Source organism: Prenolepis imparis, unplaced genomic scaffold (genome assembly GCF_030444845.1).
Source record: "Prenolepis imparis isolate NDT839.2.m4 unplaced genomic scaffold, iyPreImpa1.0 SCAF_6, whole genome shotgun sequence".
NCBI classification, from domain to species: Eukaryota; Metazoa; Arthropoda; class Insecta; order Hymenoptera; family Formicidae; genus Prenolepis; species Prenolepis imparis.
In genome coordinates this window covers 17,425,683-17,445,000 of record NW_028141164.1, presented here as the reverse complement: position 1 = coordinate 17,445,000, position 19,318 = coordinate 17,425,683, and the positions used below count along the sequence as shown (strand labels likewise).

Below are 19,318 nucleotides of genomic sequence, written 5' to 3'. Positions count from 1 at the left end.
CGTTGATATTGCTACTTGCGTCTCGAGAATCCTTCGCTCCCGGCGCGAAGGTCGCGTAAATCAGATATAAACAAAATCGGTACCTCGACTCTATCGAAATCCTAGACGGTAATTTCGTGAAAGGTACGACTCTCGCCGAGTTGCTATTGATTCGGTAACGCTAACTCGCAGAGAACGACTCACGCAAATTCCCTCCTTAAGTCCCGTGATTTTAAACTGAATAATTAGAGTTAACTCTCACGCTAGTTAATTTTATTATACGGCACGATACAGTACGGTACGAGACGGTAGTACAAATTTTAGTAACTACGACTGTCGGTGGCAACTTCCCTGAGAGGGACACCCTCGCGGTACCCGGTGTAAGCTGGCCTCCCGGTATCGATAATTACGGAACGATAATGCTCCCAAACGAAATCGGTAATGGAAAATATCTCGTTAATGAGATGCATGGTATTCCCGGTAGGAACGTAAACTCGACGCCAGCCTGCACCGGAACTTATTTCTAGTTTCTACCTGAGCGGCGGCTTACAATATTCGCAGCGCAGTCGTCAGCTGGTCGGAAGGCTTCGGTGTTCGTCCTCACCGTAGTATCGCTCGCCGAACAGTGTCTCTCTTCGAGAGAGTCTCCCGGTCCTTCGAGTCCCGCGCCGATTTCCCGCGCATCCTGTCGATATTCAACCGCCGAGGGGGTGTGGATCCACCCATCGATTGCCCGTCTTTCCACGCGTCATCGCCGTGGATTCCGGGGGTACTATATGTCGTCACCGTTCGGTATCCTTGTGGTTGTATAGTGGTGTACGACGGATATGGCTGTTTCAGGTGTCGGAACTGGCAGGCTGGCCGGGCCTTACTCCAGTTCCTCCTGATGTGGCGTTTAGCCGTATGCGGGGCCTTCCACCCATTCTGCAGCATGAGGGGGCTCGTCGGTATCCTTTGTATTATCCTCGGCGGTATCTATAAAAAATGTGTATTAGAGATCGGACTTTAAGGCGGCGGTAATGACGGGAACTCGATACGTGACCTGGGAGTTGGAGGCGTCTTCATCGGTATCCTTCCAGGGCGGTATCTTCTCTGGATTTCTTGAGTCCTGTTTCACAATTCTTTAAGGTCACCTCCCACTCAGGCAGTCGTCTCGAAACCCCTTAAAAGCTGGTCTAAGAATATCGGTAGGTATCGCGGAAAGAAATAAAATCGGTTTCAAGGTCGCCTCCTCTCAGGTGTGAGAGACGACCCCCGAAGCGTTTTCCTTGCCCCCCCCCCCCTCGGTCGAGCCGTAGCCCTTGTGACGACGCTCCCGAGGCGTCACGTCACATCATATATATATATATATATATATATATATATATATTATATATTGAGCATTCCATGTCAAGTGAGCCCTCATCTTTATTGAAAAAAAGCGACCTTTTTATTTCCATTTTTAACAGCTTAATTTTATTCTTAACATTCCTACATTAAAATCGTTTATTTTTTATATGGTTTAAAAATGGTACTTCATTCATTATCTTGATATGTCAGATATGTGCTTAATTCTATATGAAGGATTTCCACGCATAAATTGCATATAACTCAATAATGAGTTTTTGGTCGGAATTTGAATTTCGGTGTTCAAAATTTAAAATGGTAGATCAATTTTACGATTTTAGTTTCATTATACTGTTAAGCACACGTTTGATATCGAGATAGAATAAGGTGTCATTTTTAAACTATAAAAACATCTCTTTTAGTAAGTAAGAGTATGGATGCTAAGGATAAAATTTAGCTTTTAAAAATCAAAAATGAAATGTCGCCTTTTTTGAAATAATAAAGGTAACCCACTTGGCATGGAATGTTCCACATATATTAAATGTTTAAATATTATTAAAATTAATAAACTTTTAAATATTTTATTTTAAAGCTAAAGAAAATATAAAGAATAGACAATGGAAAGAGATATAAAGAAGATATAAAGAATTAAAATAGATAACGATGATTTTGTTGATTTTTTATTCACATAATTTGTGAAAGATTAAAAATAAAATAAAGTTTAAAAAAAATAAAATAAAAATAAAGTAATAGAATAATTTATATACAAATATTAAAAATTAATTAAACTTATAAAAAAAATATATATATATATATTTAATATTTATATATAAATATTTTATAAAAAAATATGTACTTTTATTGCTTTTAGTACATGTACTTTTAGTACATAAAAAATAAAAAATATATATGTGTGTGTATATGTATATATTATTTTTTATGTACAATGCAGCAGTTTGTCGGTTAAGAGTTAAGGCCGGGTTCACAATATGTGATTTAAGTCTTATGCTTTAAGAAATTGGCTAATCACAGTTAAATATTCTTCTCATACTTGACTGTGATTGGTCAATTTTTAAATTACTTATATTATCGGACGCTGTGTGAATTCTGCATTATGGCTTTATAATTCTGTTGTAGATGGCTCTGTACAAAGCCCTTTACACAATGCCAGGCAATAGGAACAGGAAATAAAAATTATTCACCAATAAGAGCAGAGAATAATAGCTATTCTCATTGTGTAAGGGGCTTAAAAACGCACTGTACATACATAGCACTTTATTACCCTTTCCATACACGCTCCCAGTTGGTAGCGTCTCGAAAATGGTAACACCATACTTCCAGTGTTGCCAGACATACGACTATAGTCGTACTTATACAACTATTTAATATTTTTCCTTACATACGACAGGAAAGGGGTGTCGTATGCTATTTTGTACTACTATTCAACGATGTACCACTATTTATACTACTATTCGCACGTAATAAAGTTTTCGATGGAACCTTAAGGCTCATGAGCGATAAATTGATCTTGTGCGCATGCGTTTTCACATTCTTTCTACAGGTGCTTTCCAATTAGAAACACACATAAACACAATGTCACACGATTGGCTATATCAAATAAAAAAATTTGGGGGACTTCAAAAATTCTCTATTCGATAGACAATCATGTGACATTGTGTTTATGTGTATTTCTAATTGGAGAGCACCATACATGAGCCATTATTTCGATTGCTTTGACCAATCAAATGAATGGACTAGTGTCGCATATGTCGAAACTGTGTGATAACCACGTGATAACGAAGAACGAAGATTTATGTGAATTATTTTGCAGTTGCATAAAACGGTTGCAATAAAATGATACAAAACTATAAATTAACTTCAAGTTCAAGAGTTCGTAACGAATTACAAAATATTAATTGTTATTGGACAATCATATGGGTCATAACAACATTGTGTTGTATATATTTAATACAACCAAATTGTTATTTTGCAAACATAATGGTAAGTTAAAGTTTGTTTTAATGTACATTATTTCGAAATTAAAGCAATAATATAATGATTAATGGTTATATAAATCTTAGCAGGATCAATTAAAGGTTATAATTTTGTAGTTTTCGTATCTTCCAGATTTATTATTTTGTGTAACCTTTTGTGTAACCTTGATCGCAAATATTTACAAAAACTAATTATTATCTTTTTTTTAATCTTTTTTTCAATTTTTTCTTGTATATAATAAATTTATGTTTAATACATATAAATAAATTATTTATATATCGTGTTCTTCTTAAATATTTTAATATAATATATTTAAACATTTCTTAATTAATAAATATATATTTTGATATTTTAAGTGTACGATACCTTATAATAGAATATTTACAATTTAATATTAAAGTTATTTTGATTACGCAATTTAATATCTCAGTATTTTTATTTTATAATGTTTCTATTCTATTCTATTGTATTCTATAATAAATTAAAAATGATTTTAATTATAATGTAATATATATATTTTTTAATGCATTAACAATATTGTATTTAATTTTTTTTATAAGAAAAATTAATTATTGCTTAATTTTTAGATACATCTTGTTAGTGATACCTTTAAAAAAAAGGTAAAAAAAGGCGCCTAGTTAAGGGCACGCCAGTAACAAAAATTACCCATTGCAAACCCATGTAGAATCCTATGAAAAATTAATCATTGCAAACCCATGTAGAATCCTGTGCAAAATTAACCATTGCAAACCCATGTAGAATCGTACCCAAACAAACCCATGTGGAATCCTATGAAAAATTAACCATTGCAAACCCATGTAGAATCCTATGAAAAATTAACCATTGCAAACCCATGTAGAATTGTATGAAAAATTATCCATTGTAAACCCATGTAGAATCGTACTACAAAAGTAATGATATCAAAAAAAAAATTGCGCCAAGTGAAAGTAGAAATTGTACCAGTGGAAAATTAAAGTTGCAAACATATATAGAGTCGTATAATGAACCAGTAAAAATTTAAATTTGCAAACCCCTCCCATGAAAAATCGTATCATAAAAAACTTATCTTTTAAAAAAAAAGATGAACAAGATGCCAAGTCCATGCGCCATGTGAAAAAAGTGTTAGACAAAAAAGTATTTTTAAATAAAAAAATCTGTCAATTGACAAAAATTTATGTTCTAAAATTAATATCTCTACAAAAAGTAATGTCCAAAAATTGCGCGAATAAATAACCATTTTTACAAAAAATTAAAATTTAAAAACTTATGCAAATTTAAAATTAATATAAAATAAAAAGAAATAAAAAAATTTTAGTTAAAAAAACTTGGCGCGCTGCTAAATAATATCCTAACGATATTAAAATTAAATTGTTACTTTAAAATTTATTGCAGTTAAAATATATTTTGTAGTTAAATTAATTAATGTAACTTTAAGGTGCATTGTAATTTTGAAACTTAGCAGCGCGCCAAGTTTTTTTAACTAAAATTTTTTTATTTCTTTTTATTTTATATTAATTTTAAATTTGCATAAGTTTTTAAATTTTAATTTTTTGTAAAAATGGTTATTTATTCGCGCAATTTTTGGACATTACTTTTTGTAGAGATATTAATTTTAGAACATAAATTTTTGTCAATTGACAGATTTTTTGATTTAAAAATACTTTTTTATTTAAAAATACTTTTTTGTGTAACACTTTTTTCACATGGCGCATGGACTTGGCATCTTGTTCATCTTTTTTTTAAAAAGATAAGTTTTTTATGGTACGATTCTACATGGGAGGGGTTTGCAAATTTAAATTTTTATTGGTTCATTATACGACTCTATATATGTTTGCAACTTTAATTTTCCACTGGTACAATTTCTACTTTCACTTGGCGCAATTTTTTTTTGATATCATTACTTTTGTAGTACGATTCTACATGGGTTTACAATGGATAATTTTTCATACAATTCTACATGGGTTTGCAATGGTTAATTTTTCATAGGATTCTACATGAGTTTGCAATGGATAATTTTTAATACGATTTTACATGGGTTTGCAATGGTTAATTTTTCATAGGATTCTACATGGGTTTGCAATGGTTAATTTTTCATAGGATTCCACATGGGTTTGCAATGGGTACGATTCTACATGAGTTTGCAATGGTTAATTTTGCATAGGATTCTACATGGGTTTGCAATGATTAATTTTTCATAGGATTCTACATGGGTTTGCAATGGGTAATTTTTGTTACTGGCGTGCCCTTAACTAGGCGCCTTTTTTTACCTTTTTTTTAAAGGTGAGTTTTTAGAAATTATATCATTCATTTTTGTATATGATAAACATCTTTAAATAAATAAGCAAAGAACCCGCCACCATCCCCGTCATATTTCAAAATACGACGGTCCTCTTTGCTTACTATAGATAAAAATAACTATCTTGTACAACCATTTTTATTTAAAATATTTTTAAAAGTTTTAATTTATTAGTTGTTGCTAATATGTCATTAAAAATATTTATTATTTATTATACAATCTATACGTCTAAGTATATATCTCCATTGATGAATAATAGTTGCTGCTTATCTAGTTCATTATTAAATATATAAATAAAGCGAAAAGTGTTTTTATATCATTCCATTTTTAGTAGTAAAGACAAATTATTGACGATTTATGTAAAAAATATTTTTTTTGCACTTCGCGAATAATGCAGAATGTAAAGCATTGTCATGAAATTGCTAATACATTACGATACATTTTTTTATATAGGACTGATCGAAATACAATATTAAATGATTAAATAGTAATCATAAACTTGAATACTACTTTATTTTATATCGAATAAGTATTATTTATTACCTATTTTTTGTAAAAATATTATATGAACATCTTTAGCACCTCTAGGCCACTGCCTCTTTTTAACTTCTGCATCATCAATTTCTATCCAAATATTAGATAGTCCTTCTCTACATATGCTTACATAATGACCTTCATCGGTGCACGAACTATCATAAAGCATAGCACTCATCGTTTTGTACAATTGTCCCGCTATTAATACTTTAGTTGTTGGAACAGCACATAAGTTAAATTTGTGTTCTGCTTTTATTAATTTACCATTTTGTGCTAAAAATAGTATTAAACGAATAACAATTATTTCTCTTGTTAATGTTACTTCGTTTTTAAATATTTGATCAGTTCCAGTACAATATTCACATGATTCGTTGTGTAAATGAAACCAATGTGAAAATGTAGAATTTAATAATTCATTAAGATTACAACTCTTTTCCTTTAAATTATCAAGGGAAATTGAAATAGCAATATTATTTTCAACAATAGTTTTTGTATTACCACATGTTTTGCATCGCTTGATAGAAGTTATCTGATGTTGTATCAAATTTCTAATGCAATCATATTTTTCGCGAAATGCCGTAAGAAAATCATACGCATTTCGTTTTACCATACTCGAAAAATATTCTCCTAAACATTGCCGTATTGCATATGTATTTAAATTACGCATTCCATTTTCATATCGATGCATTAATATACGTAAAACATCTGTTTTGTCGCAATTAATCAACTGCTGCTTAATAATATTTAAATGTAATAAACATTGCAATACTGTATTTGCATAACATGAAACCTTGTCTGTATTCTGAAAACCACGTACGACCCAAGCAGTGCTTTTAATTCTTTTATTTAAAACTGTATGTTGAATTTTTTGATCTGAATTTGATTTTTGAACAGAAGTAACTAATTTTGGTAACGCCCATGGAACATATTTTACTTTACGACAGCGTTCTTTTGACACAGCAATCATTTCTGCTTTCGGATTGTATATCTGTTTTAAACGATTATATTCAATAATAGCTTTTTCGTTAGCTATTACTGCTGAAGGATCAAAGTTAATTAAATCCACTCCTTCTAGAGATGTTACTCGCGACAAGGCAACATAAATTTGACCACAACTAAATACAGAGTTGCCAATATCCATAACAACACTTTGCAAACTTAATCCTTGGCTTTTATGAATAGTGATGCCATAACTTAAAGATAATGGAAATTGTTTTCGAATAACATACGCTCTATCCAATACCTGAAATTTAGCCGTTACTCTTTCAATTTCATATTTTAAACCTGATGGTAAAAGAAGTTTAATCTTTTCTACGTCATCAGTAGATGTTTCTCGTACAATTGAAATTACTTTAGCAATTGTACCGTTTACAAGATCCAAACTGGCATCGATATTACGCCGAATCATAACTTTTGCTCCAATTTTAATTGTAATTTGTTTTGAAAGTCCAGCTGTTCGAGAACTATCATCATCGTTATTTGACAATACTTTTAATACTTTCTTTTTTACATATGATGTACAATCAATCGTATCTTCAGCAATTAATAATATTTCTTTGGAAGTAATGCGACTTAACATTGCATTATTAAGGACATCACACATATTACAAGTAGGAAATAAACAAACAGTGTCCGATGATAAACTGTTAATAAAAATCACATAATTCATTTAATCTAGATTCGAAAGAATCAGCTTTGAAAGATATTTTTCTACTCTCTAGAATTTTACAATCAGATTTTGTCACTAAACCAATACGAATTCGCGACAATAACTCACGGTATGAATTATCTCCTTGCTGACGCATATTGATTATCAATTCATCATATTCAAATAATGTAATCCATAAATTAACAGCATTTAAAGAACCAAGATAATTAGCAATTTTTTGATCTGATAAATGTGTAAAGATAAGATCTTCGCGTACAGGAGGCGTAATTAAAGCAAGTCTCCGAATAAAAGAATATGCTTTCGACCAAACCAACCATCATCGCAATCACTAGTATCAAATATCTCAGACAATCGAAGATGTATATATATTAAAGTCAAATTAGATATCATTGATACTTCATCAATTACGAAAAGAATAACATCTTTAAGATCTGCTCGTAAAACTTTTAATACACAATCAGATAATTGTTTATACTTAGGAGTTTGACCATGTTCAACGGGTAATTGAAGCAATCTATGAACTGTCAAACCATCTATATTAAATGCTGCTATACCAGTAGGTGCTGTTACAGCAGTAGCTTTGTTGAGATGTTTTATCCAGCATTTAATAGTCTTGATTAAGAAACTTTTTCCAGTACCACCTTCTCCGCTAACATATAATCGTAATATTGATTTATCGGACTCTACAGCATTGGTAACTTTATCAAATACTCGTTTTTGATCCATATTTAATTTTACTATCATTTCAGATACATCAATTTCTTGAATTGCTCTATCACCAAGATCTTTAAAATCTTGCATTGCTTCACCAGCCTCTATATTTTGAATACCTATTGCATTTTCAGGATCATCCTGAGACTGCTCTTTTTGCAAATCGTCATCTAAGCATTGCTGAACTAACTGTTTTGCAGTTTCAAATGCTTTTTGCAATTCTTCTAATCTTTCATGATATTGCAATGCTTCTAAAAGATGCAGTTTTACTTTGTGAAACGATTCGGTATAAGTATCGCATTCATTTTTAAGATCCTCTAATTTTCGCCATGGTTTAAACATAAGCAATAACGCAAAGAAATAATTTTCCGGCTGTGTATTAACATTATATCTAAAATGATTAATAAGATATCCGCGCTGTCGCCGTTTAAGATAACAACCATTACCTATTTTATAATATTCAATAAACATATTTTTCGGTTTGATCTTTGAGATATCGTACCACTGTGCAAATTCATAAAGAGACGTATTTTCTAATTCGTTTGGTCTATGTGGATAATGATCATCTATCAAAAATTGATAAAATATATCTGTAGATTCAGGATCAAGAGCTTCAATTTCTCTACGACTTTTTAATTTTCTATATCGTATTTGATTAACATCTAACCATCTGATGGTTGTATTTCGATCAGTTCCATACAAAGGAATACCTAACAATGTATCAGCAGCTTCGAGAGCTCCACATTCTCTATTATTCGTAAATCGCAAAGCAATATTCCAAAGATGACTCGCTAATGATTTGTTTTTGTTATCCTTACTATCAAGAATATTCTCAGATAATTCACTTTTTCCCGCTTTATTCATATATTTAGTAACATACCAGGTTAGCAGCGATGATTTTTCACCAATAAATTGTATATCCATATTACCTTCCCATGCAGTAAGAAGAACAGGATTGTAGTCATTTATATTACCTTCATTATCCGTTCGAGGAAGGTCATAAAGTCTACTTTTATGTTTCAATTGTTTTCTACCGGCTATCGAAGTTGCCACATCCCTGATATTCAAAGTTTCAGTAACGGGACGAGGAAATCCAAAACGACATCGACGAATAACTTTACGTCCTACTTTTTTAGAACGAAGACAATAATCGTTATGTGTATGTCGCTGATGCGTATCAACACGTCTGTACAACAATGGTGAAATATTTTGATCCGGTATTGTGCATTCTTATATGTTGTGAAATAAATTTGGAAACTTCCTCAATAGTAGATTCACCGAAAATTGGTGCATTTTTAATCCAAATTAATAAAAGTGAAAATGTTGTATACCTCTACCTTGATATTCTCGTCGCCAGAAATAGTGCGTTACTTCTCCAATTGGATGATCTTTTGACCTAATGAAGTCAAGCATTGCCCGAAACTTATTATCGAGAAACCTGGATGTTGATACAGGATCTCTAACAACGAGTGCGCTAACGCTTAAGGAAGCGTCATGCCATTCATTTACTTCACGAATATATTCACCTAAATCTTTCCATAACCACTCACTTGGACTGAGTGTTAAAAATCATGTCGCAGGTCCATAATGCTGCGTCATACAATTTAAATCGTTTCTCGGTTTACACCAATATTGCTCCGTATTTCGAAGTGTGGCAAATATTGTACTCAAATTAGATTCCAACAATTCTTTCGACATTGCGTCTAGGTATTCTGCAGCTGTATAACGAAGTCGCGGATTAGTTACATTCATTTTATGAAAAATTCCACGACTTAATTGACGCATATTTGCATCGTTCAATAAATAAAATACATATTGTAGATTTAATCTATACTGTGGATGTTTAGATGTCAAACGACATTTAATAAATTCATGATCATGAAGTTTAACTTGTCTAATCTCACGTTGTCCATTAATACCAGAAGAATATAAATCTGGAAAACACATTAAATCTAAATGTTGCTCACGATTGTTCAGAGGCAAGTCCTGAATTTTTAACATTTAATATAAAGCTGTCGCAGTTTTATTTGCTTTCTTTTCATATAAGGGATAGATGGTATATTGTTCGTAATAGCCATCGTTTTCAGCATTAGTCACTTGAGTCAACATTGCTTTCCGTTGACCTTCTATCATTTTTTATCTCTTCTATCGGATCATTTAATAATTCAGTCTCATCATCAGCTACTTCTGCATTATCTTCTGTCTCATCTTCCATTTGAAATTCTGAATTTTTTAATTTTGGTAAACGTAAATCTTTGTAATCATTTGGCAATATAATATGAGAGTATAAAGTATTGTTGCGCTTTAACCACGTTAAAGCGTCAAATACTTTTTTAATATCAACTACCTCTTCCCAAATAATCTTTGATTTTGTCGAGATACCTCTAACTAATATATATAATTCATGATTAATATTTATTGGATCAGTATTAGAACATAATTTATTCAATGTCTCCTGTAACGGAAGTGGTAAATGAAATGTTCTACCTTTAACTTTTGATACCATTTGTCTTTGAGGCAACTTTTTATTAATAACAGTTCCCATTTTAAGGACAGTTTGAAACGCTTTAGCTCTCTGTATAAGAATTTTTTCGAATGTATTAAGAGATGATATTACTTCAGGCACCTGATTTGTAAAAAGATTATTTAAGACGTAGTATGCAGGCATTAAGTCTTTACGAAATTTGCCTGCACAATAATTACATATATATTGCGCATCAACTTTTTGTTGTTGTACGTACGTCATTAAATCTTTCCAAATTTTAACATGTACTTGTGTCTGAAGACTATTGACTTTAGAAACACTTTTTTTATAACACAATCTCTCGCATGATACGCAAACATGTCGTGGTGTGTCCACAGAGCTTTAGTCAATGCTTTAAATGCTAAACGATATTTAAACATAATATCATCATCACTCAAAATTGTATCAATCCGTTGATGTCTGTACATATCTACTTTCTCCTGTGCAGAAGTCACAATTTCATTCAAAGTGTTCATATCAGCATTATTTAATGTATCATCTAGATTTTCCAACTTTCGATAAAAATATGTAAGTTGATAAATTAAACGCTTCATATATCTTACTTTTGGAAAATGAGGTGATAATAATTGAACTGGAAGAAACATTCCTTCGCAAAGTGTTAAATCAATATAACAGCTACGCGTATGACCCAATTTCTCATTTGAAGTTTTCAAAGTACATTTATGAATATTTTGCATAAGTTTTGGTACATTTTTTAAAGTACATAAATGTTTAGGATTGCACTAGATGCAGGGTTGCACTCACAAATTAAACGTTGCAGATACGTAGTACTAAAACTTTATTTAATGTTTATTAACAGATAATAGATGGATAATTGCGATACGCTTTCGTGCCGAAAAGATACGTTTAGAGCGCGGTGTTTCTCGTCCGAAGGTCGATACACGATAAAACAGAGGAATTTTCGACACCGAGTAGATCAAATCAGCTGAGTCTCGCTGAGAAGGTAGAGCGAGGGGCGCGCGCGGCAAGACTCAAGAGGCACGCAAAAACACGTAAACACGTGTGAAGCTATTTATAAAGTCGAATACAATGCGCGAACAGGTGATCGAATATTCGTGATACAAATTGAAAGTTATCTAATCGAAAACGCGAAATTAGAATGATGCTTTAGTTTATGAGAATTAAGATGATTACAGAGCGCAAAGTATTAACATTACCGCCCGCCTCAGGGGCGTTGTTAGCGTCGCTGAGTATGACAAACTGAAATGAAAATGGAATGAGAACGAATTAAAGTGACGAAGAGACCTGAATGATAAATTGAACGCGGAATTGAACGGAAGTGACGAACGAGAAAAAAAAACAAAAAACTGAGAAGAGAATTACGTCGCGATCGGAAGCGGACATAGTTTGACGATCGGTCTTTTAAATTCGGATGCTGATGTGCGAACCGTGACGACGCGTACGCGATTGTCGTTGCCCGGATGCGTTGCTGTAACGCGTGCGAGAGGCCATTTAGTTGGTGGGTAGCGCTCGTCCAGAACAGGGACGAGATCTCCGATTTTCAGCGGCTGGGTTGATGAACGCCACTTGTTCCTGGGTTGCAGCCGTTGAAGATACTCAGTTGACCAACGAGTCCAGAATCGATCGAGTGTTTGTCGAAGAAGTTGCGGGATAGTCTAGATGTTGGAACTTCGGCAAGGGACGGCTCTGGCAGTACGAGGATAGGCTCGCCGATTAGAAAATGCGCTGGAGTGAGCGCGCTGACATCCGCAGGATCGTCGGATAAGGTGCAAGCGGTCGTGAATTGAGCACCGCTTCGACCTGCGTGAGGAGAGTGCTGAATTCTTCGTAGGTTAGCACAGTGTCACCCAGAATTCTTCGTAGATGGAACTTAGCCGATTTGACGGCAGCTTCCCACTTGCCTCCGAAATGTGGAAAGAAAGGAGGGTTGAACTTCCACTCCGTTCCGTCGGCGGCTAGCAAGTGAGCAAGCTCTGCTACTTCCTTGGATGCTGAGTTGAAGAGTTTTCGGAGTTCGGCGTCCGCTCCGACAAAATTTGTTCCGCAGTCGCTGATAAGGGTGGTGCATCGTCCTCGTCGTCCGATGAATCGGCGGTAAGCTGCGAGGAAACCTTGTGTAGAGTAGTCCGTCGCTAAGTCCAGATGTACTGCGGAAGTTGAGAAGCAGATAAAGATGACGAGATACGCCTTGTATGATCTTGACGCTCGACCTCGCCAGGTATGAAATGTGTAAGGGCCGGCGTAGTCCACCCCAGAGGTGAGAAATGGGCGCGTTGGTGTAACACGCGATGTCGGTAAGGACCCCATCATCTCTTGCGCGGTGGCTGCGCGATGTCGAGCGCACTTAACGCAGCGGCGTATGAAGGCGCTTACTGGGGCGCGTCCTCCCAGTATCCAATACTGTTGGCGTAGCGTGGCTAGCACAACTTGAGCGCCGCCATGTAATGTCCGGTTGTGGATATCTGCAATAATAAGACGAGACAACACAGAATCTCGAGGAAGGATGGTAGGATGTCTTCCGTCGGGATCAAGTAGCGAATTTTTTAATCTTCCGCCAACGCGAAGAACTCCGTCAGCATCTACGAAGGGAGCTAATTTCAGCAGTGGATGTGATCTCGGCAGTGGCATCTTTGTGGTGCATATCTCGAGCTCGTGATTAAAGTAGGCTCGCTGTGTGTGCTTGATCCAGAAAGTTCGGGCCGTGTGAAGTTCCTCAGGATGTAGAATTCTTGAAGAAGGAGGATCAGCCCCTTTGAAGACGGCGCAGCTTCGTAAGATCCACGCGGTGATGCGAAGGAGGCAAGTCAAGCTAGAAAACCGCTCAATGAGATCCCAGCACGAGACAGGAGTACTTACTGCCGCTGCTAGGACTCGTTGAGACCGTCTCTCTTCTAAATTTACGGCTTCATCAATGGGAGGAGAAGTTGATGGCCACCTCACTGAAGGACCATGAAGCCAGACTGGGCCGCGCCACCACAATGCGTGTGCCTGTAAAAGACTTGGAGACAGGCCTCGAGAGACACAGTCTGCTGGATTCTCACAGCCGGCTACGTGATGCCACCGAGCATCTGGTACGAGCTCCTGTATGACCGCGACTCTGTTGGCGACAAATTCCTGCCACTGCGAGGGATGTCCTCGAATCCAAGCTAAGCAGACGCTGGAGTCGACCCATAGGTGTGCAGGAACGTGATGGAGGTTGAGGATGCTGCGAACACGAGTTAGAAGACGAGCCAGAAGAACAGCTGCTGCGAGTTCCAGACGAGGTATTGTCTGCTTTTTGAGAGGAGCCACCTTGCTTTTAGCCATTAGCAAAGTAACCTTGTTACCAACGTCCGCGAAAGTGTCAATGGTGCGGATGTATAGCACTGCTCCGAGCGCGTCCTGCGATGCATCTAAGAATCCGTGCAGTTCGAGGCCTTGACTGCTGGATGACGTGCCAAGCCATCGAGGAATTGATAATTCAGATACGCCTCGTAACTCGTTGTCGAATAGAGTCCATTCCTGAATGAGAGACTGAGGCAGTGTATCATCCCAGCCTATGCTTGACTTCCAGAGAGTTTGGATAAAGATCTTGCCAAGTATCGTCACTGGAGAGAGCCAACCGAGTGGGTCGAATAATTGAGCGATGCGAGATAGTATGGTTCTCTTAGCGAAGGTCAAGATTGGATCAGAGCGGCTGACGTGAAACTTGAAGGCGTCAGATGTTGGATGCCACGTGAGACCTAAGGTGCGAGCTTCTGCTTGGAGTTCTCGAGTCGAGTTGAGCGAGGATGAGTCCGAGATGCCTTGCAGAATTTCTTTACAATTGGCTGACCATTTCTGCAGCTTGAAACCGCCCGCCTTGAGGAGCTGAACGAGTTGAAGAGCTTTGGCCTGTGCGTCCTGTGGAGTGTCTGCACCTCAAAGAACATCGTCAACATAAATTGCTTTGCGCACGATATCTGAAGTTTGCGGATAGGCACGTTCTTCGTCGATTGCGAGTTGCTGAAGAGCTCGCAGAGCTAAATACGGCGCGCAGGTTAAACCGTACGTCACCGTGGTGAGCTGATAGCTGCGTGGCGAGTCGTTGTTGCTCCAGAGAATTTGCTGATACGATCGATCCTCAGGATGTATCACGATTTGCCGATACATCTTTTCGATGTCAGCGGCAAATGCGAAGGCGTGCGTTCTCCAGCAGAGTATGACGGCGTCGAGATCCTGCTGGAGTTTAGGACCGGCGTGTAGGCAGTCATTAAGTGAAACTCCTGTGGAAGTGCGAGCAGACCCGTTGAAAACAACTCGAAGCTTAGTAGTTGCGCTGGTCTCGCGTAACACTCCGTGATGCGGCAGATAGATGGACGTGACATCATGTCCTGAAGGTGTTGAGATCGGCGTCATGTGACCCAGCTCGGCATACTCTCTCATGAAGTCCGAGTACAGTAATCTGAAGGCTTCATCACGTTGGATGCGTCGCCGCACGTTTGCAAAGGACCGTCGAGCAGCCGGCAAGGAATCGCCAAGATGGTTGGTTGAGGAACGAAATGGCAGTCGAACAATGTATCGCCCTGTTTCGTCCCGCGAATGCGTAGTGCGGAAATGTGTGTCGCATTCTTGTTCTTCCGGAGTGAGGCTTGGAAGGTTGGACGGAAGGACATCTTCCTGAATCCAGAATCGTTGAAGAGCATCTTGAAGATCCATCTCTTGAGATTGACAAGATACTATAGTCGATGAGCGAGACGCTGGACTCTTATCGTGGACTGGCCCGGAAACAATCCAACCTAATGAAGTGTGTTGAGCGACGGACGCATTTAGAGGTCCACGTTTAAAACCGCCGAGAAGCAAAGATTCGTAAACGTCAGCTCCGAGGATGATGTCGATTGGTCCTGGTGAAGTAAAGTCAGGATCGGCCAACTGTAAATTCGCGAGATGATTCCACGATGCTGTCACTGGACTAGAAGGTATCCGACCTGTGACCTTCGGGATAACGAAGGCTGAAACCGAGAGTTCGAATGATGGATCGTAGCGTGATCGAAGAGTCAATGTCACACGCCTCGTGATGAGCCGATAGGCTGAGCGCCGACGCCAACGATTGGAACAGATGCTCGAGCACGAGGAAGACGTAAGAGCTGAACCAAGGACTCTTGGATGAGTGAGATTTCAGATCCTTGATCCAACAGAGCTCGTAACTTGATGCTTGCTCCCCTTGAATCAATGAGAGTGACGCAAGCAGTCGCTAACAATACTTGATGACGCTCAAGGCCAGTGGCAGCGTTGTGAGAATGCACAGCGGTTGACGTAACAGATCCTGAAGGCGATGAGACGTTTGTTGATTCTGTGGTTGAAGCAGTTGTGGAGGTGCTTGCGCAGGGAGCGATCTTATTGCCAGTGGCTGCTTCGCGATGCAACAGAGTATGATGTTGAGATTTACATTTTCGGCAGCGTTTAAGAGACCGACACTCGTTGAGCTTGTGAGCGCCGAGACAATTGAAGCAGAGTGACTTCCTTGTGACGAGATTTTGCCGCTCAGTTAATGACTTAGAAGCAAAGTCAGAGCACGAAGAGATGTAGTGCGAGGCACCGCAGCAGGAGCAGCCAGGAGAAGTCACGACAGCAGCGCGAGTTCGAGCAGAGGCCTTCGTTTTTTGATTTGACCTCTGAGACGTTGTGGTTGTTGCGAGAGCGCGCGATTGCACGGACTCGAGAGCGCGAATATGTTTGTCCAGGAACTGCTCCAGCTGGTCAAGCGTTGCGAATTCTTGCGAGGTTCCGAGCTCGAGTTCCCATTCTTCCAATGTCTTCGCATCGAGACGTCGGGTGACGAAGTGAACAATGATGATGTCCCATTGGTTCGTAGGAGCGCCTAGAGATTGCAAGGCTCCCAGAACTTTCTTGACTGTCGAAAGCATGGCTTTAATTTCGGTACTGGATTTTTGAGTGATCGGTTTAATGCTGAAGAGCCGATCGAGATACGTCGTTCCGATGACTCGTGTATTCTCGTAGCGAGCGGTGAGCGCATCCCAAGCACACGAGAAGTTTGCAGACGTCACAGGAATGTTCGCGATATATCGAGCTGCTTCGCCTGTCACTTCTGACTTGAGATAATGTAACTTCTCTACCGCGGGAATCTCCTTGTTTAAATTCACCATCGACTTAAAAAGATCGCGGAAGGACGGCCACTCATGGTACTCTCCTGAGAATTTCGGCAGATTAATTTTCGGCAACGCTCGACCGATGTCGGAATTTGACTTAGATTCGCCTGAATCGTCTGACTTAGTCGTGATAGAGTCGCGAAGGACCTTGATGTTAGAGAAAGAGGCAAAATATGCTTCCTCACACAGTGTGTACACGTCCGTCGTGAAATATTGATGCTTATGAGTTTCTTCGGTTAACGCACCAACAAGGGTTTCATGGTAGGCTCGAAACTTTTCCCAATAGGAGTCGAGAGTCTTGAGGCGAGTATCAAGGTTGTGCTTATTGATTTTATCATTTCCTAATTTTTTCACATTGTCGAACGCTCGAGCGATAAATTCGTATAAACTGTTTTGTTTCTCGACAATAGAGCCGAAGGTTGCCATCGTGGATGACGAGCGCGCAAGGTCACAATAACACAGAGAACTTTTTAAGTTTAACGGTCACTGATAGTTACGATAAGCGAAAATGTCACGGCTTATGCAGAATGCGGAAGATGCAACTGTCACGGCTCGATCTAGCGCGAGAGGTATGCGAGAGAGAATCGCTGATTGATGTCGATGTCGCGACGAACTATCGAAACTCAGCGAACGAACAATCGGTGATTGGAAATTCGATTAAAATCTGCGTTCAAAGAATCCGGCTCGAAGGACCATAAATGTTTAGGATTGCACTAGATGCAGGGTTGCACTCACAAATTAAACGTTGCAGATACGTAGCACTAAAACTTTATTTAATGTTTATTAACAGATAATAGATGGATAATTGCGATACGCTTTCGTGCCGAAAAGATACGTTTAGAGCGCGGTGTTTCTCGTCCGAAGGTCGATACACGATAAAACAGAGGAATTTTCGACACCGAGTAGATCAAATCAGCTGAGTCTCGCTGAGAAGGTAGAGCGAGGGGCGCGCGCGGCAAGACTCAAGAGGCACGCAAAAACACGTAAACACGTGTGAAGCTATTTATAAAGTCGAATACAATGCGCGAACAGGTGATTGAATATTCGTGATACAAATTGAAAATTATCTAATCGAAATCGAAAATGAAATTAGAATGATGCTTTAGTTTATGAGAATTAAGATGATTACAGAGCCCAAAGTATTATATTAACACATGTATTTACGGTTTCGAGAAACTTCTGATAACGATCAATTAAAAGCGGATCGTTAATTTTACAGCTTGCAGTATTACACATCAGTTTTGGTTCATTGTTTAAGATACATGTATTTATGGTTTTAAGAGACTTCTGAGAACGGTCAATTAAAAGCGGATTGTTAATTTTACAGTTTGAAATATTACACGACCAAGATTTTTTAGCTTGTTCTGTTGTTAATGGTAATATGTTTACTACTTTTCCTTCTACATTCATTACCAAAGGTTCCAATGGATTTACATCATGATGATATGTAGACTCAATGAAATAATTTTCAGATGAGGCTGTATGTCTAGATTCGCCACATAGCGCAGTTAATTTGTCTTCGATTGTAGAACAATCTGCAACAAGAGTCAAATACACTTCTGATTTCTTTTTAATCAAACTTAACATTTTGTATATATTGCGAATATAATTTTTCCTAATACACATGCACCAACGTACAATTTTTTCGGGTTCCAATCGTTTCTCAATATGACCTTTAATATTGATTTTTTCAATAATATTTTTTATAAATATTTCTGAACAATTACGAAGTTTTATGGTGTTCTTCGACCAGAATTGTTTATACTTTTTAGTAATTTTTTTGGCAATATTGCAAGTTTTTATTTCAAATGTAGATTTTGTCTTGATTTTTTGTTTTTTTTGTCAGATAATATCGCTTATTATAAAGCTATTTGTGATTAGGATTCAATCTTTTTTGTCTATCTCGTTCATGTTCACAGTTTTTCAAATAACGCATACGCTTTTGTGCGCGTTTATTTTCTAAATTTTGTTTATATCGATTACACTGTTTAGCGCGATTATTTTTTAAATTTCGTCTATATCGATCACACTGTTTAGCGCGATAATTTTTTAAATTTTGTCTATATCGATCGCGTTGTTTAGCGCGATTATCCTCTAAATTTCGTGTATATCGATCGCGCTGTTTAGCGCGATTGTCTTCTAAATTTTGTTTATAACAATTGCGTCGTTTAGCG

At 37.3% G+C, this 19,318-nt stretch overlaps 1 protein-coding gene and 1 pseudogene across 1 annotated transcript; both read right to left on the bottom strand.

The window, feature by feature from the left end:
• Window positions 1-6,128: 6,128 nt before the first annotated feature.
• Window positions 6,129-9,725, bottom strand: LOC145937851 (uncharacterized; annotated as a pseudogene).
• A 2,831-nt stretch (window positions 9,726-12,556) lies between these two features.
• LOC145937850 (uncharacterized) lies at window positions 12,557-17,570 on the bottom strand. Its single transcript, XM_083041216.1, has 4 exons — window positions 16,046-17,570; window positions 14,979-15,986; window positions 12,864-14,915; window positions 12,557-12,816 (listed from the first exon to the last, which is right to left on the bottom strand). Exons 1-4 carry the CDS (start codon window positions 17,568-17,570, stop codon window positions 12,557-12,559), a joined length of 4,845 nt encoding a protein of 1,614 aa, XP_082897342.1.
• Between the last annotated feature and the right edge of the window lie 1,748 nt (window positions 17,571-19,318).

Excerpts from the sequence above, each read along its gene's own strand:
- LOC145937850 (XM_083041216.1), bottom strand. The coding sequence starts at position 17,570 with ATGGCAACCTTCGGCTCTATTGTCGAGAAACAAAACAGTTTATACGAA. Across the intron at positions 15,987-16,045 it reads GCCTATCGGCTCATCACGAG|CCTTCGTTATCCCGAAGGTC; the intron begins GCGTGTGACATT and ends TCTCGGTTTCAG. Across the intron at positions 14,916-14,978 it reads ACTCGCAATCGACGAAGAAC|GTGCAGACACTCCACAGGAC; the intron begins GTGCCTATCCGC and ends ATGTTCTTTGAG.